The sequence below is a fragment of the Pteropus medius genome, unplaced genomic scaffold, assembly GCF_902729225.1.
Source record: "Pteropus medius unplaced genomic scaffold, Ma_sr-lr_union100, whole genome shotgun sequence".
NCBI lineage: Eukaryota > Metazoa > Chordata > Mammalia > Chiroptera > Pteropodidae > Pteropus > Pteropus medius.
The window spans coordinates 31,936,251-31,963,576 of record NW_024354500.1 but is presented as its reverse complement, the minus strand read 5'-3'; the positions used below and the strand labels follow the sequence as shown (position 1 = coordinate 31,963,576).

Here is a 27,326-nt window from a genome sequence, read left to right as displayed (position 1 = left end):
AAAGGAGCCTTTTATCACTCACCGAAACCAGAGGCAGCAGCAGAGCATATGATTACAAACATGAACTTGATTTTGACAGTTCTGGTTGACACCTGGCCTCAGCTTTAGTAATTTTGTGACATCAGACAATTTTTTGGATGTCCCTAAACCTTGATTTTACAACTGGAAAATGAGGATAAAAATAGAAACAGCCCACAATGCTCATTACACTGTTAGCACAGTGATAGTGCCTGCGGTGTAGAAAAGGCTCTATAAACTTTAGTGATATGATTGTGTTTATTTTCTTTATCTGCTAGGCAACTGGCTATCCTATGTATAAATGTGGCCAACAGGAAATCCTGAGTCACCCCTAATATTGTGATGGAGTACGAACAGGGAGATGAACAAGCTAAGAAAAAGCTGAGTCAACATGTGCCACGTCACGTTTGGTCTTGTTGCTGGGGCAGGTTTCCTCTTCTGGTGCAAAGTTCCCTCCATTCTCTTCTGCTTGGACTTGGGTCCCATTTGGAGGTCAGTCTGCATCATGGTGGCTGCCCTCTCCAGTCAACCCTAATCAAACTTCAATGGGAGGAATTAGGAGATTCAGTGGATTATGTTTTTTACCAGTTTGGTGAGTTTTCTCATTCTTTTGAGCATTCATGAGATGCTTAATCTGTGCATATTTTTGAACTAGGCCCTTATGGCAGTAAAAAGGAAAAATAAGACCATCTCCCTAGAGGAAATAGTGCTTATCATTCCCTCTTTTTTCTTCCTCCTCTTCTTACTCCCTCTCCCATAATCATCCTCCCTCTCCCACTCTATTCTCCTTCTCCTCCTCCTTGCCCATCTTCTGGATTGCCTGTGCATTTGTCTGAAATAAAACCTCTCCAAGAAGGGCAAAAGGTACAACTTCTCTAAAGGTTAAAGTGTATAGATAGTTCCAGTCTATAACTTTTCTAAGCTGTAGACAATCTTTCTTTTGAAGACCAACCACACATAAGGCCCAACCATAAAAATGTAACTGTACATATTTGACCTAATTTGATCAATAATTTGATCAATAATTTGACCTAATTTGATCAACAATAAGCGTGATAGTATATATATATATATATATATATATATATATATATATATATATATAATTGTTTGAGTTGAAATTTTTTATTTGATTAATTGACATATTTGATTCTGTGAAAGCATACAATTTCACTTTTCTTTTTTCAGTTTCCTTTGGCATTTTAGAGCCAATTAACTCCATTTTCACTTCTCAAACATTTTTTAGGCTCTAGAAAAGTTTATAAACCCTGAGCACCGTGCACTTGGGTTTAAAGCAGGGGTCTCCAACCCCCGGGCCACAGACCGGTACCAGTCCTGTGGCCTATTAGGAACCATGCCACATAGCAGGAGGTGAATGGCAGGCAAGCAAGCAAAGCTTCATTTGTATTTGCTGCATCACCACCTCAGCTCCACCTCAGATCATCAGGCATTCAATTCTTATAGGAACAACAGTCCCTGGTGCCAAAAGATTGGAGACCGCTGGTTAAAGGACAAATGGCTCTGACTAGATTAGATTTAAACCCCAGCTTCATCTGTTATTCAACTGTGTGAGTTAGGGTAAATTACTTAATCTCTCAGCCTCATCTCCCTATCAGTCAAATGAATCCATTTAGATATACTTAGCAAGCTCTAAGCCCAGTGTTTTCATAAAGAAGCAGCTTGATAACTAATTGTTTTTCCATATTTTCTCGCTCAGAGTCCTACAGTAACACAGAATCCCAAGCCAAGTTACTCTGAACTAAACAGAAAGTATGCTATAGATTCAGACTGAAAGAGACCTATGTGAATGCAGCATCCTCTTTCTTTAAGTTCCAAAGCTTAGTCACAAAGAACCTCAAGGAAAATTTCACAGGATTTTCTGAGAAACATTCTTGTGTTGTGTGTTGTTAATTTCTACTCTCATACTTCAAGCCTCATGCTCTGTGTTCTGTAACACCACCAACAACTCTTCTTTTCATGTTCATGAGAAGCATCCAACCTTGGAATCCAAATCTCAGACCTCTGTGCTCTTGTGTCAGGGTAGGAGGTACTGTGAGGACACAGAGATGAATAAGAGAAGCACACAGGTGGTCCCAAGCAACAAGGGCTGGAACCAGATGGGGGAATCTCAGAATGTGGGTGGTGGAGGAGAGCTTGCCAAGAGGCAGAGAGCAGTTGGCTTCATCAACCAAACAGTAATTTCTGATTGTTTGCATGAAGGCAAACCCAAATGATCAAACACAATTGACTTTTTTTTTTATCAGAAGTAGCCACTGTCATTCACAGAGCCATGGATCAAATGCAATATGGATCAATCATTTTAATGTTTTAATTATAATGAGCATTTATATGGGGCAAAACAAAATGGCAGGAGCTATACAGGATAAACAATGAGGTTCCTATCCTCAAGGAACCTACAGTCTAATAGGGTCAGGGATAGTGGGTATAGAAGATAAATATGAAGATTTAATTAAGGTCTCGTGGCAAGCAAGATACAAGGTAAATTAGTGGGACAGATTATAAGTGCCAACAGCTTTCAAAAGAAAGGCACTATACTTTTGGATTAAATGATCAGTAAGACCTTCCCCCAAGGAATTTGAGCTGTGCTTGGAAAAAGTTTCAGACTAGATGGAGAAAGAAGTAATAAAAGTAATCGGAGGTTTAGGACAGAGAGAGCAGAGACATGGCATGGGTTTTTCCTGTTTCTTTGACTACAAGGCACATTTAGAATCCAGGTTCAGAAGCTCAGAGTCTGTCACACAAAGAGCAATTAGGAGGGCTGGTGCTGACAAGAGAGCCCTGGAGGCTACAAGAGTGGTTGGTTGTCTGTGGGCTTCTTCACATCCTCAGGAACCAGCTCTCGCCATGTGTGCAATTTAGGGCAGAGTTGACAAGATTGTTTCTCAAAGCATGTAATTCATTGATAGTAATGTAGGGGAATATTATATATATCTGTAGTTAAAAGCAAGTAGCCTTAAAAGGCTCATATCAAAGGTGACCTGTAGCTCACATCTCTCATGATGGAATGCCACAGGTAGGTTACTCTCATGAGTCCTTGGAAGGAGTAACTATGCACAGTGGTTTGCACATACCCAGATGTGTATCAAATGTGGATGATAGTGATGGTGACAATGATGGCAATCAAGATTTAGTCCTAAACTAACATTTATTGAGGACACTTGGGTCCTTGATCCTGTGTTAATTAGTGATAAGCAAAGGTAAAAAGCCTGGCTCATTCACTTTTATCTGCCCAGAGCCTTCCTGGAGGAGTGGGGCCTTAGCTGAGTCTTACTGCATGATTTCTCTGTCAAAAGATAATAGAAAGTGATATTATTCATGAGCAAAAACATTATCAAGATTAGTTTTGAAGAACTTTAAATACAAAAATATCACAATCCAGAGATTCATTGGCCCAAAAACCAATCAGTCCTTCTCATATCCAACTGAAATCTTTCTGTTTTGAATTTAGGTCATGTACTATTGTATAAAAATTCATTATAACTATTATCCCATTATTGGGGCAGATGTTATGGGATATCAAAGAAGCCATCATAACATCTTAATGGAGAAAAAAAGGAACACACAAAATTCATCCAAGAATAAAGCAGCATTGGTCACAATGACATTATATAATATACTATATTGTATTTTAGGTAAATTGTATATCGCAATGTGGCATTACCCTTTTGGGGATATCTATGATATTTTGAATGAAGCAAGAACTACAAATAAAGCTCATAGGGAAGAATTCTGAATCTATAAACTTGAATAGGGTTGAGGGGATGGGGGCCAGTAAATAAATAGAGGAGCCAATCTTAGCTCAGGTTACAGTCAGATCATCCAGAGTAACAGGTAAGTAGGCAGATTCTAGTAGGCAGGTATATGTAGAAAACTTACAGAATTTCTCTTCTGGTTGCTTTTATATTCTGAATAAAATAAGAAGCAAGATCACCTACCAAGAGTCAAGATAGTGAAAGAGATATTGGAGATTTGAGGAATATATCAATCAAAGTAGATTTGGAGATTAGAAGCAATAAATTGGTAACTGGCAGCAGGAGATAAGAGAAAACAAGAAATAGTCATGCAGGAGAGTGAGGGAGCCAATGGATGTTTGGGCAGCATTACAGGCCCAGTTGAAGTTAGTGGTCATGCATTTAAAGTGAAATTAGTCAACAGAGTTGTAGAATTTTTTCACCCACATTCAGCAGTGTAGGTTCAAGCACAGAATAAATGGAGACTTGAATTTAACTGAGATTAGGGTCTTACCAATTGAAAATGACCATGTGAGTGCAATAAAGGACTAAGGTCATGTGCAAAAGGAGTGACTGTAATCATTAGACATAAATTTAAGATGAGTAAGAAGAAAAATAAGGACATAAGGTCAAGGGACAGTAAACTGATTATAGCGTTTAGCAGGGGTGAGAGGGCAGATGTCAAAGACTGGAGGAGCTGGGGTACTTGACCCTCACATCTAGTCACCAATGGCTATTAATTCTTCCATTCTACTTGCACTTCACTGAGGTACAATTTAATCTTCTAATTGGTGTATCTGACTACAATTCAGCCTGGAGACTGATGGATTTCATAATGCTCAGAATAGCCAGTTTGGGAGGTGGGATAAGGGGACAGTAAAAGAAAGATCAGTTAAAGTTTAAACTCCTAATCTGTGATATAGTGAGGAAGCAGTCAAAAAGTATTGTCCAAGATAGATTAAAATATTCGATTGGAAATTTATACTGCCCTCTTTAACAATACTTTGCATATGACAAAGAGTTGCTGAATATATTTGAAGAATAAAAACAAATGGACAAATGAACAGCATTCTCAGCGTGAAAGAAGTAATTGAAAAGATATTATTTTCCTCAGGGAGAGAATAGTAGTGGAGGTGGAAATGGTGAGAGGGGGTACATTTGAGAAGTATTAAAGATAAAAAATCAATAAGACTTAAGGAGATAACCGGGGGGAAAGTAAGAAGTAGAGAAAGCCAAGGATAGCTCCCAGATTTCTAACTTGGTCAGTGGGGTAAATGGCAATGTCCTTTGGTATGATAAGAAATAGAAGAAAAAAAATATTAGTTTAGTGGCTATTGGAAATGGTGAATTAACTTTGAGCATATTGAATCTGAGATATCTGTGGGACATCCACATAGAGATGTCCAGTGAGAAAATGGAGAAATGAGCTCAGCAAAGATATAAGCTTGAGGAACTTGGAGGGTAAAGCCTCTCAGGCAAAAGCAGGTGAGATCCAAAATGTAGTATGGCATGTGCATGCTCATCAGAAGCCATGTGCTCATTGGTGTCTCCTAAAGAGAAATTACAGAGTGAAAGGATAAAGGGTAAGGGCTAACCCTTACAGAACCGTGATGTCTAAGGATCTGAGTTCATAAAGGAAACTAAGAAAGAGCAACCTAACGTACCAAAAAAAAATCAGAAAGGGAAGCTAACAGAGAATTTAAAGATGAGGAAGTAGTCAACAGAATTAAATTCTAAGAAATGTAGAATAAGTTACAACCTGAAAAGCACGTTAGACAAGAAATGAAGTCACTAAGCTCAGGAGAGAGCTGCTTTTTTGGAATGGTGGAAGTCACAATCAGATTAGAATAAATTAAGGAGTAAATAGAAGGGGAGGAAGTGGAAGACATAAGAAAGGCTCTTTTTGCAGTAGCTTGACTATAAAAGGAAGGTGATAGAGTAATTGCCATAAGAACCTGTGACTTATTTGTAGTTTATTTGGGGGGTTTTCTGTATGTTTGAAGACTGAAAATTCTCAAGCATGTTAAATAAACTAGGAGAAAATGGCCAGAGTTTGAAGACATAGGAGAGAGTTCAGGAGAATAATATTCCTCAGTCAAAGGCAGATAAAATCTAAAGTACAGAAAGGTGTCCATCTCTTCCCTTATTTAAAGGAGCAACAGATGGTTCAGATGGAGGTATATTTATGTCTGCCATGCTTATTGAAAGATACTTATGTCCATGTTTCCTCCACTTTTTCGTTACCTAATCTCTACATTCTGGCCTCTGACACTACTTTGCTGAAACTGCACTTTCAAAAGTCTCAAATAACCATCCAATTTCAAATTCAGTAGCATCTTCTCAGTTCTCTCCTTCTAAGGCTCTGTGCAGCATTAACCCTATTGAACACCCTCCCCTTCCTACAACTCTTTTGCCTTGGTTTCCATAACATTGTGACATCCTTCCTCATCTCTCTCTATTAATTTCTTCTCTCTCCACATTGATTTCACTTCTTTGTCATGTGCCTTAATTGTGAAAATGCTCCCAAGATCTGTGGCTTGAGCAGTCATCTTTATAAAAATGGCATTCAAAGTTATATTCCCAATTCCTATTACATGACTTTAATTGTCCAGGACTCCGTTGTTTACAATAGAGCAGATAAATCAGAATCACTGGGCATTATGTACAACAGCGGTCTCCAAACTTTTCAGCACCAGGGACCAGTGTTCCTATAAGAACCTAATGCCTGATGATCCAAGGAGGAGGCGAGGCAGTGATGCTAGTGCAGGGGAGTGGCTGCAAATACAGATGAAGCTTTGCTCACTTGCCAGCCGCTCACCTCTTGCTGTGTTGCCTGGTCCCTAACAGGGTTTTGGGGACCTCTGGTATATAGCACCAAGTCAGTAAAGAGAACCAGTGATGTCTGACCAACATTTTCAATATATATGACTATGATCGAGTGACTGTAACACAAACATGAAAACCAGAAAAACCCAGTATCACCTGAAGTGGGTGCACAATAAAGATAAATGCCAATCTACCAATAGATAAGAAAAAGGCAAAGGTGGACTCATACTAATGAAAAGTAAAACTGGAACCAGATTACTTACTAAAGGACACATGACAGGATATCACATATTTCATGAAAAGAGGCTCATAGGAACACTCACAAGATCCGGACAAGTTGACATAAAAAGATAGGGGGAAAATCAACTTTTCTGATAGGGCATTTTCTAAGAAGGAACTGTTGGTATATTGGATTAACCACTTGTACATTCAGGCTTCAAATAGTAACACCTAAATGTAGGGACAGAGCTCTTTGGTGTCACACATGTTTAAATCAATATAGTGTGATATACAAATTAAAAGTACATTGAGATACACTTATTTACCCACTAGAATGACTAAAATTTAAAAATTGGCAATACTGAGTGCTGGCAAAGATGTGAGAGCAACTAGAACTCTCATATATTTCTTGTGGGAATGCGAAATGACACAATCACTTTGAAAAATAGTTTGGCAGTTAAATGTAAACTTACTATAAGCCTTAGCGATCATAGTCTTAGGTGTTTACCAGAGAGAAATGAAAACGTATGTCCGTGAAAAGACCTACATGTAAATTTTTAGTCTTAATAGCACAAAACTGCAAACAACTCAAATGGTCATCAACCAGTGTGTAGGAATAAATTTTAGCACATCTACGCAATGGAATATCGTTCATCAATAAAAAGGAAGAAACCACTGACACCCAGCAACCTGAACAAATTTTAAAAGAATTATGCTAATGTGAAAGAAGCCAATTGCTAGAGCATATAACCTCAAACCACCTGCTGCTCAAACTTAGCAAAAGCTCTATTATAAGAAATTATATTTGAAAATCATGCATTCATTCTACCCTTTCACTATATCAGTGATGAGCAAACAATTTTGCCCATGGGCAAGTTCCAGAAAAGAAAAACAAAAATATTTGCAGGCTACAATTTATTTTATAAATTACATAGTTTTTTTCTGTCAGGAGGTACAATATCTGCAACTGGGCTTAAGCATTTGTTTAATATTTCTTTAATGATGGGTTTCAGATTATTTGCCAAGGTTCTTGAAATGACAGAAGAGCACACGATATGGTAGCTGATTTTAACTTTTGCCTTAGAATAGGTGATGTTGAGTATTCATAAAGCTCATCACTGTTTCAGATAACCTAGCCTTTGTCTCTGTGTCACATCCAAGTCAGCTCCACAAACCCCCTCCTCTCTAGACTCTGTCTAAGCAAGCCCTGTGGTTAACCAGACTGTCTAAACCCTCTTGATTTGTTGATGGCTCACTGCAGCAATGCTTACCAAAAATATGAAAATAAATAAAAAAATAAAAAGTAACAACCCTGTGTCTCAGATCCAGAGAGAAAAAAGAAGGGGAAAAAAATGCATGCTCTTTTCATTGCAATGATGGAGAAATTCTCATCTTGAATAACAATATGAGTGAATTTAGCACATACAGAAAGAGACCTTTCCAGCGCCATTCTCTTTGGGAACTCTTCCCCTTCATTTTAAGCCCCTTCAAGAACAGGACTTTTGAAAAAATTAAACAGAAAATACTTTTCTCTAATTTTAGAAAAAGTAAAATATTTCACAGTCAATCATGGCTCAACCTGAAATGCTCCTGAGTTGTTACTGTAGTTGTAATTTTTCTAAATTTCTTCAAACACTGACAGATAAGCAGGTCCAAATAGGTTCTAAACAAGAAAGAGAGAAAGAGAGAAAGGGAAAAGAGGGAGGAAAGGAAGAAGGGAGGAAAAGAGGGGAGGGAAAGAGAGAGAGAGAAAGGAAGGGAGGAAGAAAGGAATGAAGGAAGAAAGGAAGGAAAAAGAGCTTCTGTGAAGAAACTACTGCTCAACATACATGATATTTCTAAATGTTCATTTGTAATTACTCCTGCCGAATACTCAGATGTGACTAAAAGAATCAATGAGCTTAATCGCCCATGTTTCTCTGAGCAGCAGGTATTAGAAAACTGGGTACATGCATCATCAGCATGACTGGGTCAGTGTCCTTTCACTCTCTCTTCCCTATTCAGATCAGTAGTCATCAAAAATAAAGGGCAAATATCAGAGACACTTATCATGCCTTATCTTACAGAGTGATTTTTAATGGGCAAGTACATATGATTATATATTGTTTTTATAACATGTAGATTTAACCAAAGTGTTTAAACAATGTATACTTAAAATTTTTTTAAATATATAAAATTGTGGTTAATCCTATTAACAAGGCATGTATTAAATTCATCAATGTCTCTTAGTGACACACAAAGAGGCCATGGTTTGGGGTGTCCTGTCACTTGAACAAGTTTGGAAACATCTCTCTGCTCCAGCAATCCCTATGTCTACTATACCAAAGTTTTTCATTCCCTTCAGACATCAACTCCACCTTTATTCTCCTGTTCCCCAGAAAACTCCTGGACCAAAGTTCTCCAACATCCACACTTTTCTCAGTTACTAGCTTTGTTTCTGCCTCAGATATAGCTAGAGATGATAGAGATAGATAGAGATAGAGATGATAGAGATGATAGATGATATATATATACCTATAGTTGTATTTATCACATTGTATTGGACTTATTTGTCATAACCAGGTAAAAAGAAAATTCTGTTTAAAACCACACCTCACCTAACTGCTTTTGCCCTAAAGGGAGTAGGATTTTTCCCCAGAGAAACGGGATTTCTTCCAGGAATCCCCATGGGGATTAGGAAAGGGCCTTCTGGCTATTTGAACTAACTGTTATCTAAATTTCAGTGGACAGAATGACCCCAGCTGATAAGTACTTTGAAAGGCAGCATTTGGTGCAAAAGATATGGCCACCAGGACCTATTTTAACAGACAAAAGAGAAATAAAGAGATAGCTAAAATATACTGCAAAAGAAAGAAACTAGAAGGAGATAAGTGGCAATAGGAGAATCTAGGAGGCAGCAAAGGAACCCATGAGAAACGTTTGCCCCTGAGATTTCCGCTGAAGAATGTTTAAGAACAAGACTAGCTACTCTTGGGTGTTGAGTTCATTGCATCATGGTGCTGCTGAGTACCTCCATTCATCACCCCATATCTTCAGAGACACCTGCCACACACAAACACCCTGTGTGTTTTTTCTCACAAGGTAAAGCTTCTAAGTCAGCTCAGAGCAGAGCCACCTCAAGGAGGTAGGCTATGAATAAGAGCAGATCAGGAGAGCAGCAGCTTAAGAACTCAGGGGACTGAAAGAAATGGGATTTCCTCCAGGAATCCCCATGGGGATTAGGAAAGGGCCCTCTGGCTATTTGAACTAACTAAATTTCAGTGGACAGAATGACCCCAGCTCATAAGGATTATATTTGCTGATTTTTTTTCTGTCTCCCTTTTAGATCATGAGCATCACAATGGGAAGAACATGCCTTATTGATCTTTGATTCCCCAGGTGTTTACACAGTGCTGGACCCTTAAAAAGAGTGTTTTCGGAGGATCTCTAGAAAATCGAATTTACTTCACCAGCACAATGTGTCAACCTCCTAAGAGGTGTGCATTTTTCCAAAAAGCCTTTGAAAGAGACATTTCAAAGAGAGGATTTAAGCAGAGCACAAAGATGTATTTTAGAGGCAGAGTCCCTTTCCATGCCCTACAAATTATATCACATAGAAAATGGGCTGTTTTGCTAAGCTCGAGACTCTGCCATAGCTGACATTCCTGGAAGACTCTCAAGTGAGGATGGGAACAAAGAGCGAGTAGATCTGGAAGTGAAGAGATAGATTTTTCTAAAAAAGAGCACACCCACAAAGACAAATAATTACCCGCTTGCCCTTTTTGCCCCAGTGACCCTTAATATATCAAATTCAAAGAGTTTGATGAAGCCACAGGATTTCAAATAATCTTTATATCAAATATGTTTGTCATGCAATGTTTACTTCTATACATTTAACCTCGAACCACTATGAGTATAATGAAGGTCATTTTGGAGGCTGAAAATGTAGGTCAGGCATCTGAGTTTAAGTTCGTGGAAGGAGCACTCCACCAACACTGACTTCCTTCCCCTGAGGTTACTGTAAGATGTTGCCTGTTTTGGTCAGATGGTGAGAAGCCAGCTTTGGGTCCCAGAATGCTCTTTGTATATCTCTCACACAGGGCAGGCAGCAGTCAAACTGAAACAGCATCTTTCTGCATCCTTTCAGACCCAAGAATGAGTGAGTCAGAGGCATTTCTCAGCCTGTATCTCCTGCTGTCGCCAAAGACATTATTCAACTGGGCCAGCCACTAGATAAAGCAAATTCTCTGAGGATCAGTTTCTCGGTGAGTGGTCAAAGAGAGCACATTAATTTTAATATTAGCTTAATCCTACAATTATATAATTTTAAGCTTTAAGGAAAGTTCATTGGAAGTGTAACCAATAGATCCTTGACTTTACCAGTTTCCATAAGCACCTCAAATTGCGATAATGTTTATCTTGCTTGTGCGTAGAAGTCCAGTCCTTTATCAGGCTCTGTTCTCTACAAGTTTCTGGAAATCTCTGAGCAACATCCTCATTTCTCTCCAATTTTTCTTGAGGTTGCTCACTACCTTGGCCTACTGTCTGGTTTTGGACAACCAATCCCTGTCTCATTTAGCCATCTGCAGGTGGAGGCCTGTTAACTTCTGTCAGGCTCTATGATTTCCAAGGCTAGGTCACAAAAGGTTATACAGCTTCCACCTGGTTCTCTTAGGAGAAGATTCCATGATTCAGAGATTCCAGTGCAGGCAAGTGATTCCTGATGAATCTCCTACAGAGAGGCAATGCAGCTTAGTGACAAAAGGCAGGAGTCTACCACCAGATGACTATTATAAACTTAAGAAAACTAACTCAGTCTGTCCCTCAATTGGTGTCATCATACCATGATACCAATTAATAGGTCCTAAATCACGGAGGCATATGACAATTGAAAGGGTAAATGCATGTTAGAAGAATGTCTATTCTAACTATTCAACAAGGGTTAGCTTTCATTACAAAGGATTCCAATGCTAATAAAAATAACAGAGAATCCCTTAGTATTTGGCTTCTGTACAGTAAGAGTTGATTAAATCATTGCTTTGCCCAGTAAACACATTCTCAAACGACAAGAACTTCATCTAAATTCTTAAACTCAAATCATAGAACTTAGTAGATTTCAAAAGCTAAGCAAAATAGATCCAGAAGAGTTATTTTGTTTCATATTTAATTCTATTTTCTATATGTTTTCAAATATAGCAACCAGAAGCTTGGCATCCCATATGCAGACAGAGTCAAAAGCAAGTGGCAGAAGCAAACCTTGCTTTCTTAATGGATTCCACTTGGAGTTTAAAGTGATCACAGAAGACATCAGGCATTTGACAAGTGGTCTGTGAGAAATCTGGATTTTTTTCTCTTAGATATTGAAAAGCAAGCCAAGGAATGATGAATCGGCAGAGACTTAGGACCCCAGGAAACTCTTGCCTGATGTACTAGTTTTTTAAGAGTTTTCCATGAGCATGGTGTTCTGAGGATGTCAGTCACACTCAGATCCTACTTCAGCACTCAGCACATGCAGCTCATCCAATGCTGGGCCTCCCAGATTTGGTTTCTCTCAAAGTCATGATAATGTGGTTGTGGGAAATGGTTATATGGCTTCTACTGCTGTCACCACTACAAACGAAGTCTGGTCCTTACCTTTAGGCCATGTAAAAGGCTGTGGTGTTTCACTACAGACAGCATGTAAGGAAACCACAGAGGTAAGCCAGGGAAGTAGGAAGTCTCTGAGTTTTGTGACAGCCACAACCCCAGAACAACTCATAAATCCATCTTTGTCTAATGCATTGATTTTACATGACTTCGAAAACAAGAATTAAAAAGTGGGAGCATTTATCCATAAGCTCTACTAAGGTGGCATATTAAACTAGTGAGTAAGACTAATAACAACTAGTTAGAACTTGGAACTGCTCTAATGCTTCACAGTTATTTCTTTAATTTGCACCACAACCCTATGAGGCAAGTACTATTATCATCTTCATTTAATAGTTGAGAAAACTGAAGATCAGAGATATTAAGTAACTTGTCCAAGGTAGACTATGGAAATGAAAACACATAGAGCAATAATTTTAACATGGAAGACAACTGTATGTACAAAAAAACATAAACTCATCTACATTATATAGTTCAAAATAAATAATTAAAACATATATGAGCATTATCTACTTTTTATAAGTAGAAATAGTTAAAAGGTCCAAAAATAAAAGAGTAACTCAATAAAACCTGGTTCATCACCTTGAAAGGATAGTGTATAGTTACTAACAATCATTGTGAACACTACATGGAAAAATAAAAATGTATAAAATATAATGTTAAGTGAAAAATTACCAAATATAGATTGCATACATGATATGATTATCACCTTATAAAGCCTAAGACAGATGAGCAGAAGAGAAAGAAAAATATTAAAAGTTATATGTTATTGTAGTGGGATAATGGCTTACTTTTTCCTTTTTATACATACTGGACAATACACTTAACATGCCAGATATTATTCTAAGCACCTTATATATATTATCTTATTAAAGCCTCTCAACCCTGTGAAGTAGATACTGTTATCATCCCTATTTTTCAGTAGAGAAAAGGGAAGTTAAGTGACTTGCCCAAGATCATTAGTAACTGGTGCAGCTAGTAAGTGCCAGAGCTGGCATTTTAACTTAGCATCTGGCTCCATCAAACACGTGCTTAGTCATTATGCTGTGATGTCTGATATTGCTATGATGTTTGTACAGTTTAAGAGAAGAGAAGAAAAAAAATGGCGTAGATGATAGAGGCTCTGTTCATCCCTCTGGCGACCAAATAAAAGTTGTGACGGAAACAAGGAGCAACAGCAAGGAAAAATCATCTGGGATCTAGATGAATAAATCATATAACTACAGAGAAATCCAAGAAATCACCCTGTAACAGCAGAAGGTAGGATGGGGCAAGGACACGGGGCTGCCTGGTCCCAAGTGGCTGAGTGAGACAGAGGCTGGGGCAGCAGCAGCGGCAGTGGCAGACGTGAGCGAATTTTTGTAGTGACAGACCTGTTTGCTCTGAGCACCAGTGCTCATTCGGCTGCACACAGGAGGCACAAGGGACTAATAGGGAGATATGGTCGGAGCAAGGGCCAAAGCGAGACTCACTCGGTACAGAAGTACTGGCAGTATCCGTTGTTCCCTGTTGAGCCCTCCTCGCTCCCAGCGCCGCCGTAGCTGTGACTCATCAAACTGGATAACAGAGGTCGCTCCTCCCAGAGGATTCCCTGAAGCCCTGCCTTCCCCAAATCGGGCCCCACCCAAGCCACATTTAGGTATATCCTCAGGGAGTCAGGCACTCCTTGCTGAGCAACACCTAGACTCACACTGGAGGCAGCTGGACTCAGTTTCTGGTGTGGCCTTTTGAGGCAACTATAAGCACAGCATCTGTGGATTGCTTGCTGAATCTTAACAGGTGGCCCCAGAGGAGCGGAGGCTTGGGCTAAATTTGGCCTGCATCTGAACCCCTCTCAGGACTGTGCCACTGGACACCTACTTCACAAATCCACACTAATAAGACCGGGAGACTTAGGAGTTTTGCTTAGTACATAGAAACAGACACAGAAAGGCAGCCAAAATAAGAAGACAAAGAAGCAGGAACCATATGACAGAACAGAAAAGAGATCTAGATATAATGGAGTCAAGTAATCTAACAGACGCAGAGTTCAAAACACTGGTTATAAAGATGCTCAATAAACTTTTGAAAAATGTAGAAAACTCCAACAAAGAGGTAAAAATGGAGATGGAAATTATAAGAGGGAACCAGTCTAAAATGGAGAACACATTATCTAAGATGAGAAGTATATTAAATAGAATGAACAAAGGAATAAACAAAGTGAATAAAGAAGAGGATCACATGACCTATCTAAAGGACAGGAAAGCCAATCAGGACACTCAAATAGAATGGCAAGAAAAAAGATGCCAAGACTATAAAGATGATTTAAGGAGGACATGGGATACTATTAAGGCTCCAAATATTCATCCGATCAGCGTAAGTGAAGAAAATCAAGATGTTCAACAGCTGTTTGAAGAAATAATGATGGAAAATTTCCCTAATCTGGTGAAAGAAATGGACATAAAACCTCAGGAAGCTCAGAGGATTCTAAAAATCTCCCCCCGCACCCCCCCCACCTAAAAATCAAGGATCCAAAGAGGCCCACACCAAGACACATCATAATGAAAATGCCAAAGGTTAAATACAAAGAGAGAATCTTAAATCTGCAAGAGAAAAACAAATAATTACATATAAGGAAACACCCATACAACTGGCAGCTGATTTCTCAAGAGAGACTATGCAGGACAGAAGGGCTTGGCAAAAAATATTCAACAGGATGAAGACCCAGGATATACAACCAAGAATAATCTGTCCAGCAAAGCTATCATTTAGAGTTGAAGGACAGATAAAGAGCTCTCTAGACAAAAATAAGCTAAAGGAATTTATCACCACCAAGCCAGAATTACAGGAAATGTTGGCAGGACTTTTTTAAGAAGAAAAAACATGTATCAAAAACAGGAATAAAGAATGGTAACAACTACATTCTTATCAATAAGTACCTTAAATGGAAAAGAATTAAGTGCTCCAACCAAAAGATAGAGTGGCTGAAAGGAGAAGAAAACAAGACCTCTACATATGAAAAGGAAGGAAATGGAAAAAGATATTGCTTTGATGAATCGAGAAGGTATTTAAGTCAGACAGAGAATGATAAACACTATATGATTTCACTTATATGCGAAATTTAAGGAGTAAAAAGAACAAACTAATCAAAAACACTCACAAATATAGTGGACAACTTGGTGATGGACAGAGGGAAGGGGAGTTTGGGGGGCTGGGAGAATGAGGTGAAAGGTTAAAGAAGTACAAATTAGTAGCTGATGGATGGTTACGGGGATGGGAAGCAGGGCATAAGGAATGCAATTAGCATTAATCCATTGGCTAGGTGGAGGGTCAGGGGAGGGAGAAAGCAATTCGGATAGTTGTATGAACTATATAGATGTCTAACCAACGTACTGTATACTTAAAACTAATTAAAAAATAAAAATTAATAATAAAAAATAAAAAGAGAAGAGATAACCATGCTCAAATCAGGGAATCAATTCTCCTCCCCACCCCACCTCCCCCCCTCCCCCGCCCCATCTTAGTTTCAAAATATTTTTTCTTCACTACTGAGCAAAATTCCCAAAATCAATGCCCAATAAATAGCTGCTAGTGGGCCAGCAGTAGGTTACAATTTTTAAAACACACTTCACATAGCCTCTATTGTAAAATTAGAAGACCAAGGTTTTGTACCTCGTACTAGTAAACAGTTCCTGGAATGACAGCGAGTAGTGAATTTCCAATGCTTTTTGTAGATTAAGAGTTAATCCTGAAAAGCTCCAGTGACTTGTGTAAGAAACATTTTAATAATTCTTCATTTTCAGATAGGAAAAAATTCTAGTGGAGAAATATTAGGAAACTAATCCAACTTTATGCAAATAGACTGATTAGATGATCAGGCAATAGGGGGTCTGAAGTACAAAAGAGTGAAGTTTAAACCTTGAGGCTAAAATTTACCAGCTCTTATGATCTTGGACAAGTGATAATTCCTCATTTCCCTCATCTGTAAAGTAGGAATAATATTTCCAAACTCGTGGCACTAAGATGCACATAAAACAGCACAGTGCCTGACACACATAGCCAACACTTGGTATGTATGAGCTGCTATTATTGCTATCATTTTTATTATTTTTATCAACTCTCAATGGACTTGATTGTTATTGAGTGTAGCTCCCTGGTTCACATTAATGCTCCAGATGTAAAAAAATAAAGTTCTCCTGCAAATGCAATTTAATCCTGTTGCATACATAAGAAGATGAAGAATTAATTATGACTTGGTAAGTCATAACCTCCCTGATGTAATTAGATTCACAAATATAAAAACAGATGAAAAAAAAACCCTCCATACATAAAGGTTTCTCTCTGCTACAATTGGGCCAGTACCCCACACCCGATCTCACTCATTGCCTGAAGAAATTCTGTTTTCCTGGGTACTCCTTTAAAAAGAAGGAACGTTCTTTTCATAGACTTTTGTGACACTCAGAAATGCACAAACAAGATTTGGAGTTCATCGGCTTCAGAAGTTCTTTTTTTTCCCAATGATTCTTTCCTTGACACCAAACAGGGTGCAAAAAAAATATGTCTCAGTGTTTGAAAAAATCCATCTTCCTTTGTACCCTGAGAGGAATCCAGCTGAACATGTACCACCTCTGCGACTTATTGAACCAAAAATGCTTTTCTTTTAATATATATCAGTGGAATAGCCTATAATAAACATCTGGGCCCAAGGGGAATTTTTTTAATATATTAATTCCATAGCTTCCTTTACTCTTTTCAAATTAATTTAAGATGATTTAACCCATTTCCTGTTTGCCCCGAGAGTACTCATCAGCAGTGCTTGCGGCTACAGCATTTACCCAGAGATAACTCACAGATTATAGTCTTAACCTTACCCCTAAAGCTTGCCACGAAATATCTCACTTTATTATTATTTTCACACCACTCTAGTATATTGATAATCTTTTGAAACAGATGACATCATTCTATTTATAGCTTTCTGTTGCTAGTAGTTTGGTATCTGAAGATGTCAAATCTTAGCAAATGTAGCAGTGATGTTATAAAAACGCTGGCAGTGAGCTGGGTATTTTTTTCCCAAATGGGCAAAGTGTTAAACAAAATATCTATATAATAACATATTGACAATATTTAGATATTTTGTTTAAACTGCATTCAAAACAGTATCCCCTGCGCCTTATCCACAAGTATATATGTTCCAAAACCCCCAGTGGATGTCTGAAACCACAGACAGCACCAAACCCTATATATACTGCTTTTTTCTATACATAAATACCTATGATAAAGTTTAATTTATAAACTAGGCACGGAGAAAGATTAACAACACTAACTAATAATAAAATAGAACAATTATAATAATATACTGTTATAAAAGTTATGTGAATGTGGTCTCTTTCGAAATATCTTATTGTACTGTACTCACCTTTTGACTTAAAGGAAGCACTTTACGGCTTCTCTTTGGCATGTCCGAAGAATCACCAGCATCACTACTGTTGTACTTTGGGGCCATTATCAAGTAAAATAAGGGTCACTTGAACACAAGTACTGCCATACCACAATAGCCAATCTGAAAACCAAAATAGCTACTACGTAGCTACGGGATCATCTACCGCCTGGAGACCTTGGACAAAGGGATGATTCACCTCTCGTGAGAGACAGCATGAGATTTCATCACGTTACTCAGAAAGGGGCATAATTTAAAACTTATGAATTGTTTATTTCTGCATTTTCTATTTAATATTTTCAGACTGCAGTCGACCCCAGGTAACTGAAAACATGGAAAGAGAAACGGCAGATAACGGGGCAGGAGACTACTATATATATGTGTGTATATAGAGGTAAATGGAGGGTATAAATTTAATAACCATGAGGAATATCATAGCTGTGGTGTTTAAGCACAAAAGTTGGTTATGAGTTTCCTGGGGCCAAGTAAAATGGGAAACATAAGTTCTATGCCTCTTGGGATGGATTACTGCCAGTTACTAAGTGCCTATCATTTCCTGGGTACTGTATTAAGTCTTTTACATCTGTTTCAATTACATTACACACTACTGTTTAACATAGATAGTATCACCCGTTTAACATGTAAGGAAACTGAGTCTCAGAATGACTAAATTGCCTAAATTCATACAACCAGAAAATGGTAGAACCAGGATTCAAAGAGACGAGCTAGCTAAATATTAAATTAATTTTTCTATCTCTCCTATTAGAAAAAAAAAAGACAAACCAATTAAATAACCATTTTTTCTGGCTATAAATCACAAGCAAAATTTTTCTCATGCAGCATTATAAATACAGGTGCCTTTTACCCAGATTTGGGAAGGTGGAGGGAGGGAGAAAGGGATAGAGAAAGAGAGACATTCAGAATATGTTTTCCCCTCAGCCAAGCCTTTATAAATAAGAACTGAATATCAAATAAAATGCTATGTGCTTTCAAGTTACCATGTAAAAAGGAAAGTTCCTCTGAGTTAAGATGGTGATATTGTATTTGCATACCTGAACCACTCAACTTAGACCATTTCTTCTACAGGCAAAATAAGGGACTGCTGAGTCCCAGACAACTGGGCACAAGAGCTGTAAAAACGGCCTGCTTGTTCTGCTTCGGCAATGTCTCACGTGGCTGCTGATAAAGATAGACTTCCCCATCAGGGAATTAATTAATTTCCTCTTGACTCATGGTTAGGAATATGAGAACAAATGGGAGTGGTGTGCCACCTTGTGAGCAGGATAAGACCTACAGTTTCCTAAATGACAGCTAGCCCTCTGCTCAAGGTTGGAAGGGGAACTGTAACTCAGGGCCCCAGACTCTAGGGAGCACCATGTACAGGGTATTTGGAGATGAGGGATGTGGAGGTATTTCTATACCCATTCCCAGGGCCAGCCCAAAGCCACACAGAGAAGTGACTGAAATGGGTCTTTATTGGAAATAAAATTAACATGAAAAGTCATGATCTTGGAGTCAGAGAATCTGTTCCTGCTACTAACCACCTAAGTGACCTTAAGCGGCCCAATTTCTCTAGGCCTCATCTGCAAATGAGAATGGTTAATCAGATGATCTACAGGGGCCCATCCAGCTCTAAAGATGTGAATCTACTGTAGGCGAGAAATTGCCTTCTCTCTGATCTAACTGGCCTTCAAGTTTCCAACCTCTTTTGCACACTCCCACCAAAATTTTCTTATGAAATACAGCTGTGCTTTCATCATATTTGTAATAGAGCATACAAAACCATCCATAAGTGGGCCATTTTCCCACTGCCATATTAATTCATTTCTTCATTTATTACAATCATTCTTTCAAGAAATATTTATTATGTATCCCCCACTCTGTCCCCATGCCCACACTATTCTGGGCACATGGACTACTTGGTGTTCCCCTAACACGTCAAACCTCTGTTGCTTTTGCTTACACTGTTCTCTTTGCTAGGAATGCCCTTATCCCATTTTCCTCTAGGGCAACTCATGTTCACTTGAACGTAAACGTCATTTCTTTTCTGAAATTTTCTGGTGAGGTATCATCCTCTGCATCTTAACATTTCATACCTTGATCATAGTACTTTGCGCATTGTTTTGAAATTACATGTGTAAGTGTATAACAAGATAATATCTTAATACACTTAGAGGTATAAATTTTTACTCTTCAATTTCCTTCACCTCTATACTTCTTCCACCACTCAGACAGGGGCTTTTTATATTACCCCCAGAGTAAGGCTATAACAGCCAAAATGAACAAAGAAAGGGAGACTCATTACACAGTTGTGAGCACCAAAATGGACTTGTGAGATTCATAGAAAATGTATGAAGCTGATAGCTATGAGAAAAAATATTTCTTTTAGATTTTAAGAGCTTGAACATCAACGTTTATATCATAAGCAAAAGATTCTGAAGCAAAGAGATGAAGAACCAGCCTGGCCAACTACTCTGTCCCCCCCACCCCCACCACCACCACCAATAGACTAGATAAAAGTTCTCCACACTAAAGAGGATGGGCAAGTGGCCAGGCTCCTGCCACTTGCCCATCCTCAAGACAAGTTGCAGGTGGGAATGAGAACTTATGCCCCACTTCCACTGTGGGACCTGGAAGGCAGCAGCAATGCAGATGTGCTCTGAGCCAGTGGTATGGTAGCAGTGAAAGAGAAAACATATCTGGGCAAGAGAGGGATAAGAGAACCTTTGAGTATCATGGAGACAAGAATCTGGAAGCTCTTGTGTGCCCAAGAAGGATTAGAGATGGATGAAAGACAACCAGTGACCCAAAAGTAGTCAGAATGTGGAAAATGCAAAGTGACCACCAGGGACCTAGTGACTAGGGGCTCTGAGGGTGGCCATTACCAATACTGTGGCCCTTCCATACACGTTTCTTTTCTTTGTATCTCTTCTGGCTAGCACAGTGGCCAATAAATGTTCACTTTGTAAAATAATGTAGCTAGGAAGATGGAGAATATGAGTTCTGTTTGTATCATTTTCCTTAGTTCTCCATGTAACTCCCAAGGACATTAATAATGAAATAATTATTCAATTCATAGAAACAGAGAATAGACTTGTGGTTGCCAGAGATTGAAGATGGAGGAAATGGGAAGATGTTGGACAAAGGGTACAAACTTTCAATTATAAGATGAATAAGTTCTGGCCATCTATTGTATAGTATAGTGACTATAATTAACAGTGCTATATTATATACTTGAAATAGAGACTATATCTTAAATATTCTCACTACAAGAAAGAAAGGTAACTATATGAGGGGATGGAGGTGTTAACTAACCTTATTTGGTAATCATTTTGCAATATATTTGTGTATCAAATCATCACATTGTACACCTTAAACTTATGCCATGTTATTTATCAATTATATTTCAATAAAGCTAGGGGAAATTAATATCACTGAGATCACACACACCAAACAATAATAATAAAATAATTCTAACACTAGTGCTCTGATGAGAAGATATGAAAAACAAACGACAGGTATAAGGAATTTAAAATTTTTTAGAGCTACAAGGTCTTTAAGTACAAGCTGAGAAGAACACCTAAAGTATATTTTAACCATTAATGCTTTATTATATTAGTACTTCATATATTAATTTTTCTCTTAAATTTTATATTATCAATACATCATAATTATATGAAGTTTCCATACAAATATAAATATCAGACCAATCTCATCTATATGTATCAAGTGCTTAATAAACATGTGCATAAAATCCTTATCCCCATCATTCCCACCCCACCCCATCCTTCACAGTCCCTTCCACACACTCTTACAACGTGTATATACTTTTTCATCCATGTGGAACAGAATCCCATTTTATCAAAAAGCTGCCAGGAAATGGCACTGTATCACAGTGACTGCGTGGCTGGTCATCACATATGATTGCATGGCGGTCATGGCAGCATACAAAGAGTCAACCAAAGAATGCTTCATTCTCCTCCACACATTTTTAAGGGGTTAGGAAATCGGAACATCTCAGGACTGTGTTAGGATTTGGAAGTGCCCCCAGAAATTTAATACCATATCTACTACAGAGCTTTGAGAATTCCACGTAGACCTCGTTAAGAGTTTCATGACATGGAGAGAATTGGGGAACGCGCAGGACTTGCTGCAGAGCACTAGATGAAGCGTGGCATTTCTGCAGCTTCTTCAGCTGAGTTGCTGTGCAGCTCTCAGGCCACGCACATAGCGGACAATGGGGGTGACACAGGTGCAGCCAACAGTCACCCTCATCTTCTCCAGTCGGAAGGAATGAGAGCAGCCCTGGGGCTCCCTGCGGAGGACCAGAAACTCTTGCTGGATGGGAACGGAGTTCATGGATCTGTCTTCTATCCCCTCGGCATTGATGCAGCCTGAGTGCCTACACCGGGCCTCTGCAATCTCGGAGGGGAATCGGTGAGGGTCCTGGGTGACGCTGCAGGAAAAGCAAACAAAAGCAGATGGTGAGACAGGGAGGAGAAGATGGACAAACTGGGTGCTCATCTGCGAAAGTTAGTTCTGAGTTACTAGGGGCTGCGCACAGACTCAGAGAACCTGGATTTACACGCAGCCCTCTGGCAAGTGCCTAACTCCCTAAACCTCAGTTTCCTCAACCATAAAATGGGGATCCTCATACACGGCTCTCATGCAATTGCTGAGAACATCCATTGATACAAATGCATATGAAACACCACACTGTAAAATGTTGGCGTTCAATAAATGTTAGATCTTTTAGATTATTTTTCTTTACATTGTTATTATAATTATGACTTATGCTTATGTAAACAGCAAGAAAAATGTGAGCTCCCAAGTAAACAGATTTCTGTTTTTAAGAGTAAATATGAGGGCTTTTAATTTTTCTATTTTCTTCTAATGTTTTTAATTTATGATTAGAATAAATTAACATATTTTTCAAAAGAATGTAAAGATCGATCTCTTTTGCACTTACTTGTAATCCCATGGGGAGCTGGAGCGGTTCTGGAAGTCATGTGAGATTAGAATGCCCTGGTTTTGACTGAGGATGCGAATGTCAACCCTCACACTATTGTCCTCCAGAGGAGGGCAAAGAGCAGTATCCTTTGCTTTGGGGGTTTTCCAAGCTGCCCCCTCCCCCAGGAGGGTGAGCCCCAACATCAACAGCAGTAGGGACTTGACCTGGAAAACAGAGTAGGTTGCAGTTGGTTAGGGACTCTGGTGTCACTTGATGTCAAGACACATCCCATGCTTTATCCGAACTCAGTATTCCTGGTCTTTTATGGTATCAGGATTTCTGTCTGAACATCAAAGCCTCATCTAGAAATGGAAACAGTCGTACATGAAGATATCAGTGTACCAAACTGAGAATGAAACTCGTTAGCCTGGTGACTGAGCCCTCCACAGTGTGAGAGCTCCTGACCAGTGAGACAGAAAGATGTTAGGATCTGGCACTAGGTGTAAATTGTGCCCTCGGCTTCCTCACTTAGCCTCTGTTTTTTCTTCTTTCTAACCAGATTTTAATATTCACAAGATTAAGTGAAATGTTCTATGTAAAGAACCTATAGATCTAACAAAAATAGAGGCTTACTAAGTGATAGCTCTTATTTTTATTTCTAACCTTATATGCCACGAATCCTCCACAAAATCTTTCCTTCCAGCCATTCCTCCACCTAGAATACACTGCCTATCCCTCTCTCTCCAAATCTTACCCTTCCATCAAGGCCCCACTCAGATGTGGTCTCCTCCAGAAACTGTCCCTAAAATACTCTGATTAGAAGTATGTTAACTATCCTTAAATCATAAGCTTTTACCATTTAGCACTCAGGCAGCATTTCATTATTATCTGGAAATGAAGTATTTGTGTTTGTGTCAGATCTACACCTATTAGATTGTAAGTTCATGCAGGAGAACATGAACAGGTGTGTTCCATAAATACTTTCTGGATGAATGAAAAAGTGGGTGAGTGGATGAATAAACAAAACAGAACAGTTAAATTAACAATACAGTTAATTTAAGCTCAACGCATAAAGGAAAACACTATGCAACACCAACTACAGCAAACTTTCAATTAACCGTGCTAATTAAAAGAAGCAGGGGCACTAATGATGCACAACAACAGAAACTAAGAAACTATTTCTCTTTAACTCTGGAACACATATTTTTTATTCTTACGTTGAAATATTGGTTTTTGTAGTGTTACAGGAATGCACAAAGAAAGAAAGGTGTTCTGTGAGGCCCTAACTAAGAAAAGCTAAAAATCTCTCCAGCTTCCCTTTGTCACAACAGTGCTTTTGTTCACCCCACCATCTCCGCTGCCCCTCACTGGGGATGGACAATGCCCGTCATCAACTCTCAACATGATGCAGAACAAGAGCTGAAGCTGACTTGCTTTCATTCTCTGGGCTCAGTGTTGTTCAGGCTCATAACTCCCATGAGTTTTGGTAGGGAAGGCAATTAGACATGTTAGTCAAAAGGCCCGAAATGATAAGAGTAAATCAAAAGGTTATGGTATCAACTTTCTGAACCAAAGTAGCTGATACTTAAAAGAAGTTGAAAGCAAGATTGACCCAGATAAGCCCAAATAGGCTGATTTGCCTTCAGATAATCAGCAGCCATCTACTCTCATCTCTCACAATCACTCATTCATCCAACAGCTCTCTCTTAATCTCTATAGTCTGGTGATTCAGGACACGGGCTCTAAAATCAGATGTCCTGGGTCCATAACTCAGTTCCAGGGCTCTTACTAGCTATGACTCAGTTTTCTCCACCAGAAAATGTGGAGATTAAAAGCTATGATCCATACAAAGCATGAAGAGCACAGCCAGCACATGATAAATATTCAGTACAGGTGACTTTTATTAAGTTGACGTGCTGATGATACACCATGGACAGGAAAGATGTGAAGTTTGCTTTCATGCACCATCTATCTAGATATAACACGATGAAGTTTTAAAAAGTAAAAGGATGCCTGCTGAGACAAGAAGATCCTTAAATAGCTTCCCAAGCCTATCAATCACTTCCTTAGGTCTCTTATGTAAATTCCTCCTTTGTGTTTCCTCTTTTCTCTTCCGTATCATATTCAATAAATCGTTTTTAATTTTCACTATTGAAGCTTTAAAGTAACTGAACCTCGAGGTTATATGATTTAGCAAAAATTGCCATGCTCATAATAAGTCGTTATTGTATTCGCTTATATTCTTAGAGTATTTTAGAAAACACTTTCACATCTCTTTAAACGCTGGATTCTCACAACTGTGTTGTGGGGTAGGTCAAGTTAGTATTAATTATCTTGATTAGACAAGTGAACATTTTCATATCTGAGAGGCAGTATATAACTTGGTAGGGGTCGCTAGCCTGTTAATGCCAGTCTGGGGACTTGAACCTACGTGTCAGTGGCCAGTGCTGTTGCTATTGAATATTGTTGCTATCCTTATTATTGTTAACTACATATATAGCCACTCACAGGTGTTTAGCCTTAGCTTTGTCCCACTAGAGGAGCCAAGCATTTTAAGCAATATTGACATCTGCATCAGAATTGCATGAGCGCTGGAGGTCACATGGCTCTTTATCAGGAAATCAAATCATGTCTGCAAATCTGTCTAATTTGCTTCACAAAGCTGTTGAGCTGAAATTGTAGATTTAAGTGGTTATGGAGTACAGAGCAGGGGCTCTGATAAGGCTCTTGCTGGTTCACAAGAATAGTATATATAACACTTCCTTTCTGAGAGGGTCACAGATCTTGCCCCTGAGCCATTCAAGGAGAAAAACACTGTGCTTGGAGCCAGTAAACCTAGATTCATGTCCCAGTTCTAATGTGTACAGTACTCAGTGATGTTAAATCACTTAATCGAGCTGTTCGTCTGTATAATGGGGAAGGGAGTTTCCAATCTACTTCACCGGATTGAGGAGAGGCTCAGAGGGAAAAATAATACTATTAATATTAATATTTAACATTTATTGAATGCTTTTACTATCCCTATTGATCGTTACATTAAAATGGCCAGGTTAACTAAAAGCTATGCATACATAGATCTGCTATTTCAGAGTACAGGTTTAGTCGTTTACAATGATATTAATTAATCCCTCCCAAAACCCCATGAGCGAGATGCCATTAGTATTCCCCTATACTGATAAAGGGAATAATAATGCACAGAGTAGTTAAGTAAATTATCCCAAATCCCACATTTAGTAAGTGGTGAAGCTCGGTCTGATTCCAAAGCCTATGCCCCCTAAATACTGCACTTTGCTGCATTTCTTGACATCTCTAAAACAATATGTAAATGTAACATAGTGTGGTCATCACCATATGCCATGAATTTTTTATGAATTCTAAGCTCTTTTAAGTTGCATGGCTTACAAATGGAGGGAAAAAAAAAGAGAAATTATTTAAATCGATAATATTGTGAGTGATTAACCAAGCCTTGTTTTCATACTCCTCTATATTAAATTCTTCCCAGGTTTGACCTGACTTGTGCCAGGCAAGATTCGAGACCCAGGGTACCGTCACATCAACATTTCTCTCTCCTCCAAGAAGAATGAAACAAGGCAAACATAATCAGCTATCAGAGACATTGCAAATTTCCCTCTAGGAGCTGTCCAAAGTTCATCACTGGGTAGTTTCATATCCTCCATGCAGGGTCCTCCTTCTCTACCTGTAGTCTTGGGGGAATCATTAAACCACTTGGGGCCCAAACTTCCTTTGGTAAAATAGAGACATATATATCCTAAAAGGCTGGCTAAATTCTCACATGAGATTAGAGTTTTAAGCCAAACTAACTCTATAGTAGTGGCCACAGGAGAGTTCATGTCCAGCCTGTGACACCAAGACCTGCATGAACTAACACCAAAGTGCAAAAGCCATCAGGTGAAGAGCTATGTTTTGCACCCATTATAACTTCTAGTTATTTTTTCTTTTTCTCCACCAGACAGGAGCCAAAATTAAAGTCAGCTCTGTATTTCGAAGAAATTATCCAAATAAAGAACCCAATCAAGTCTAATTCCTTAGAAATCTGTTTTATGAAATTCTAGGAATGACTGTACATAAATAGAAATTATTCCTACTCACCATAGTTGTATTATGCAGGCTGGTCATTGTCGTTTTGTTCTGGCTGCCTGCTTTGTGCAGTAAGCTCTCTCTGTGTATGTGTCGCCCTGTGTATGCCTGTGTTGTGTCAATGACAGTACCTGTCGGTTTTATAGCAATCACTGTCCTTGTTTCGATTGACCTGCTTACTGTCTTAAGATGTGGTTGCCCCAGAGTTACTGACGAATGTAGTTTTTTTTTTTCTTATTCCACTTCCTGAAGGGAAGCCAAAGGGGGACCCTAGAAAGGGATGACGAAAAAGGACCAAAGCTTCCTTCTCTTCTACCTCACTTCCACCCCCATTGCCCTCAAATTACAGCAAAATTCTGAACTAATTTACTACAGAGATGAAACAAGTTACAAATTGCTGTCATGATCTTTTATATTCTTC

At 38.8% G+C, this 27,326-nt stretch overlaps 1 protein-coding gene and 1 long non-coding RNA gene across 2 annotated transcripts; one reads left to right on the top strand and one right to left on the bottom strand.

Annotated features, from left to right (window-relative positions):
* Positions 1 to 471: 471 nt before the first annotated feature.
* LOC120594848 (uncharacterized) lies at positions 472 to 19,412 on the top strand. Its single transcript, XR_005650724.1, has 3 exons — positions 472 to 610; positions 18,160 to 18,250; positions 18,943 to 19,412. It is a non-coding gene; the product is annotated as an uncharacterized LOC120594848 (long non-coding RNA).
* Positions 19,413 to 22,047: 2,635 nt separating this feature from the next.
* IL17F (interleukin 17F) lies at positions 22,048 to 26,944 on the bottom strand. Its single transcript, XM_039853169.1, has 3 exons — positions 26,918 to 26,944; positions 22,826 to 23,031; positions 22,048 to 22,312 (listed from the first exon to the last, which is right to left on the bottom strand). Exons 1-3 carry the CDS (start codon positions 26,942 to 26,944, stop codon positions 22,048 to 22,050), a joined length of 498 nt encoding a protein of 165 aa, XP_039709103.1.
* Between the last annotated feature and the right edge of the window lie 382 nt (positions 26,945 to 27,326).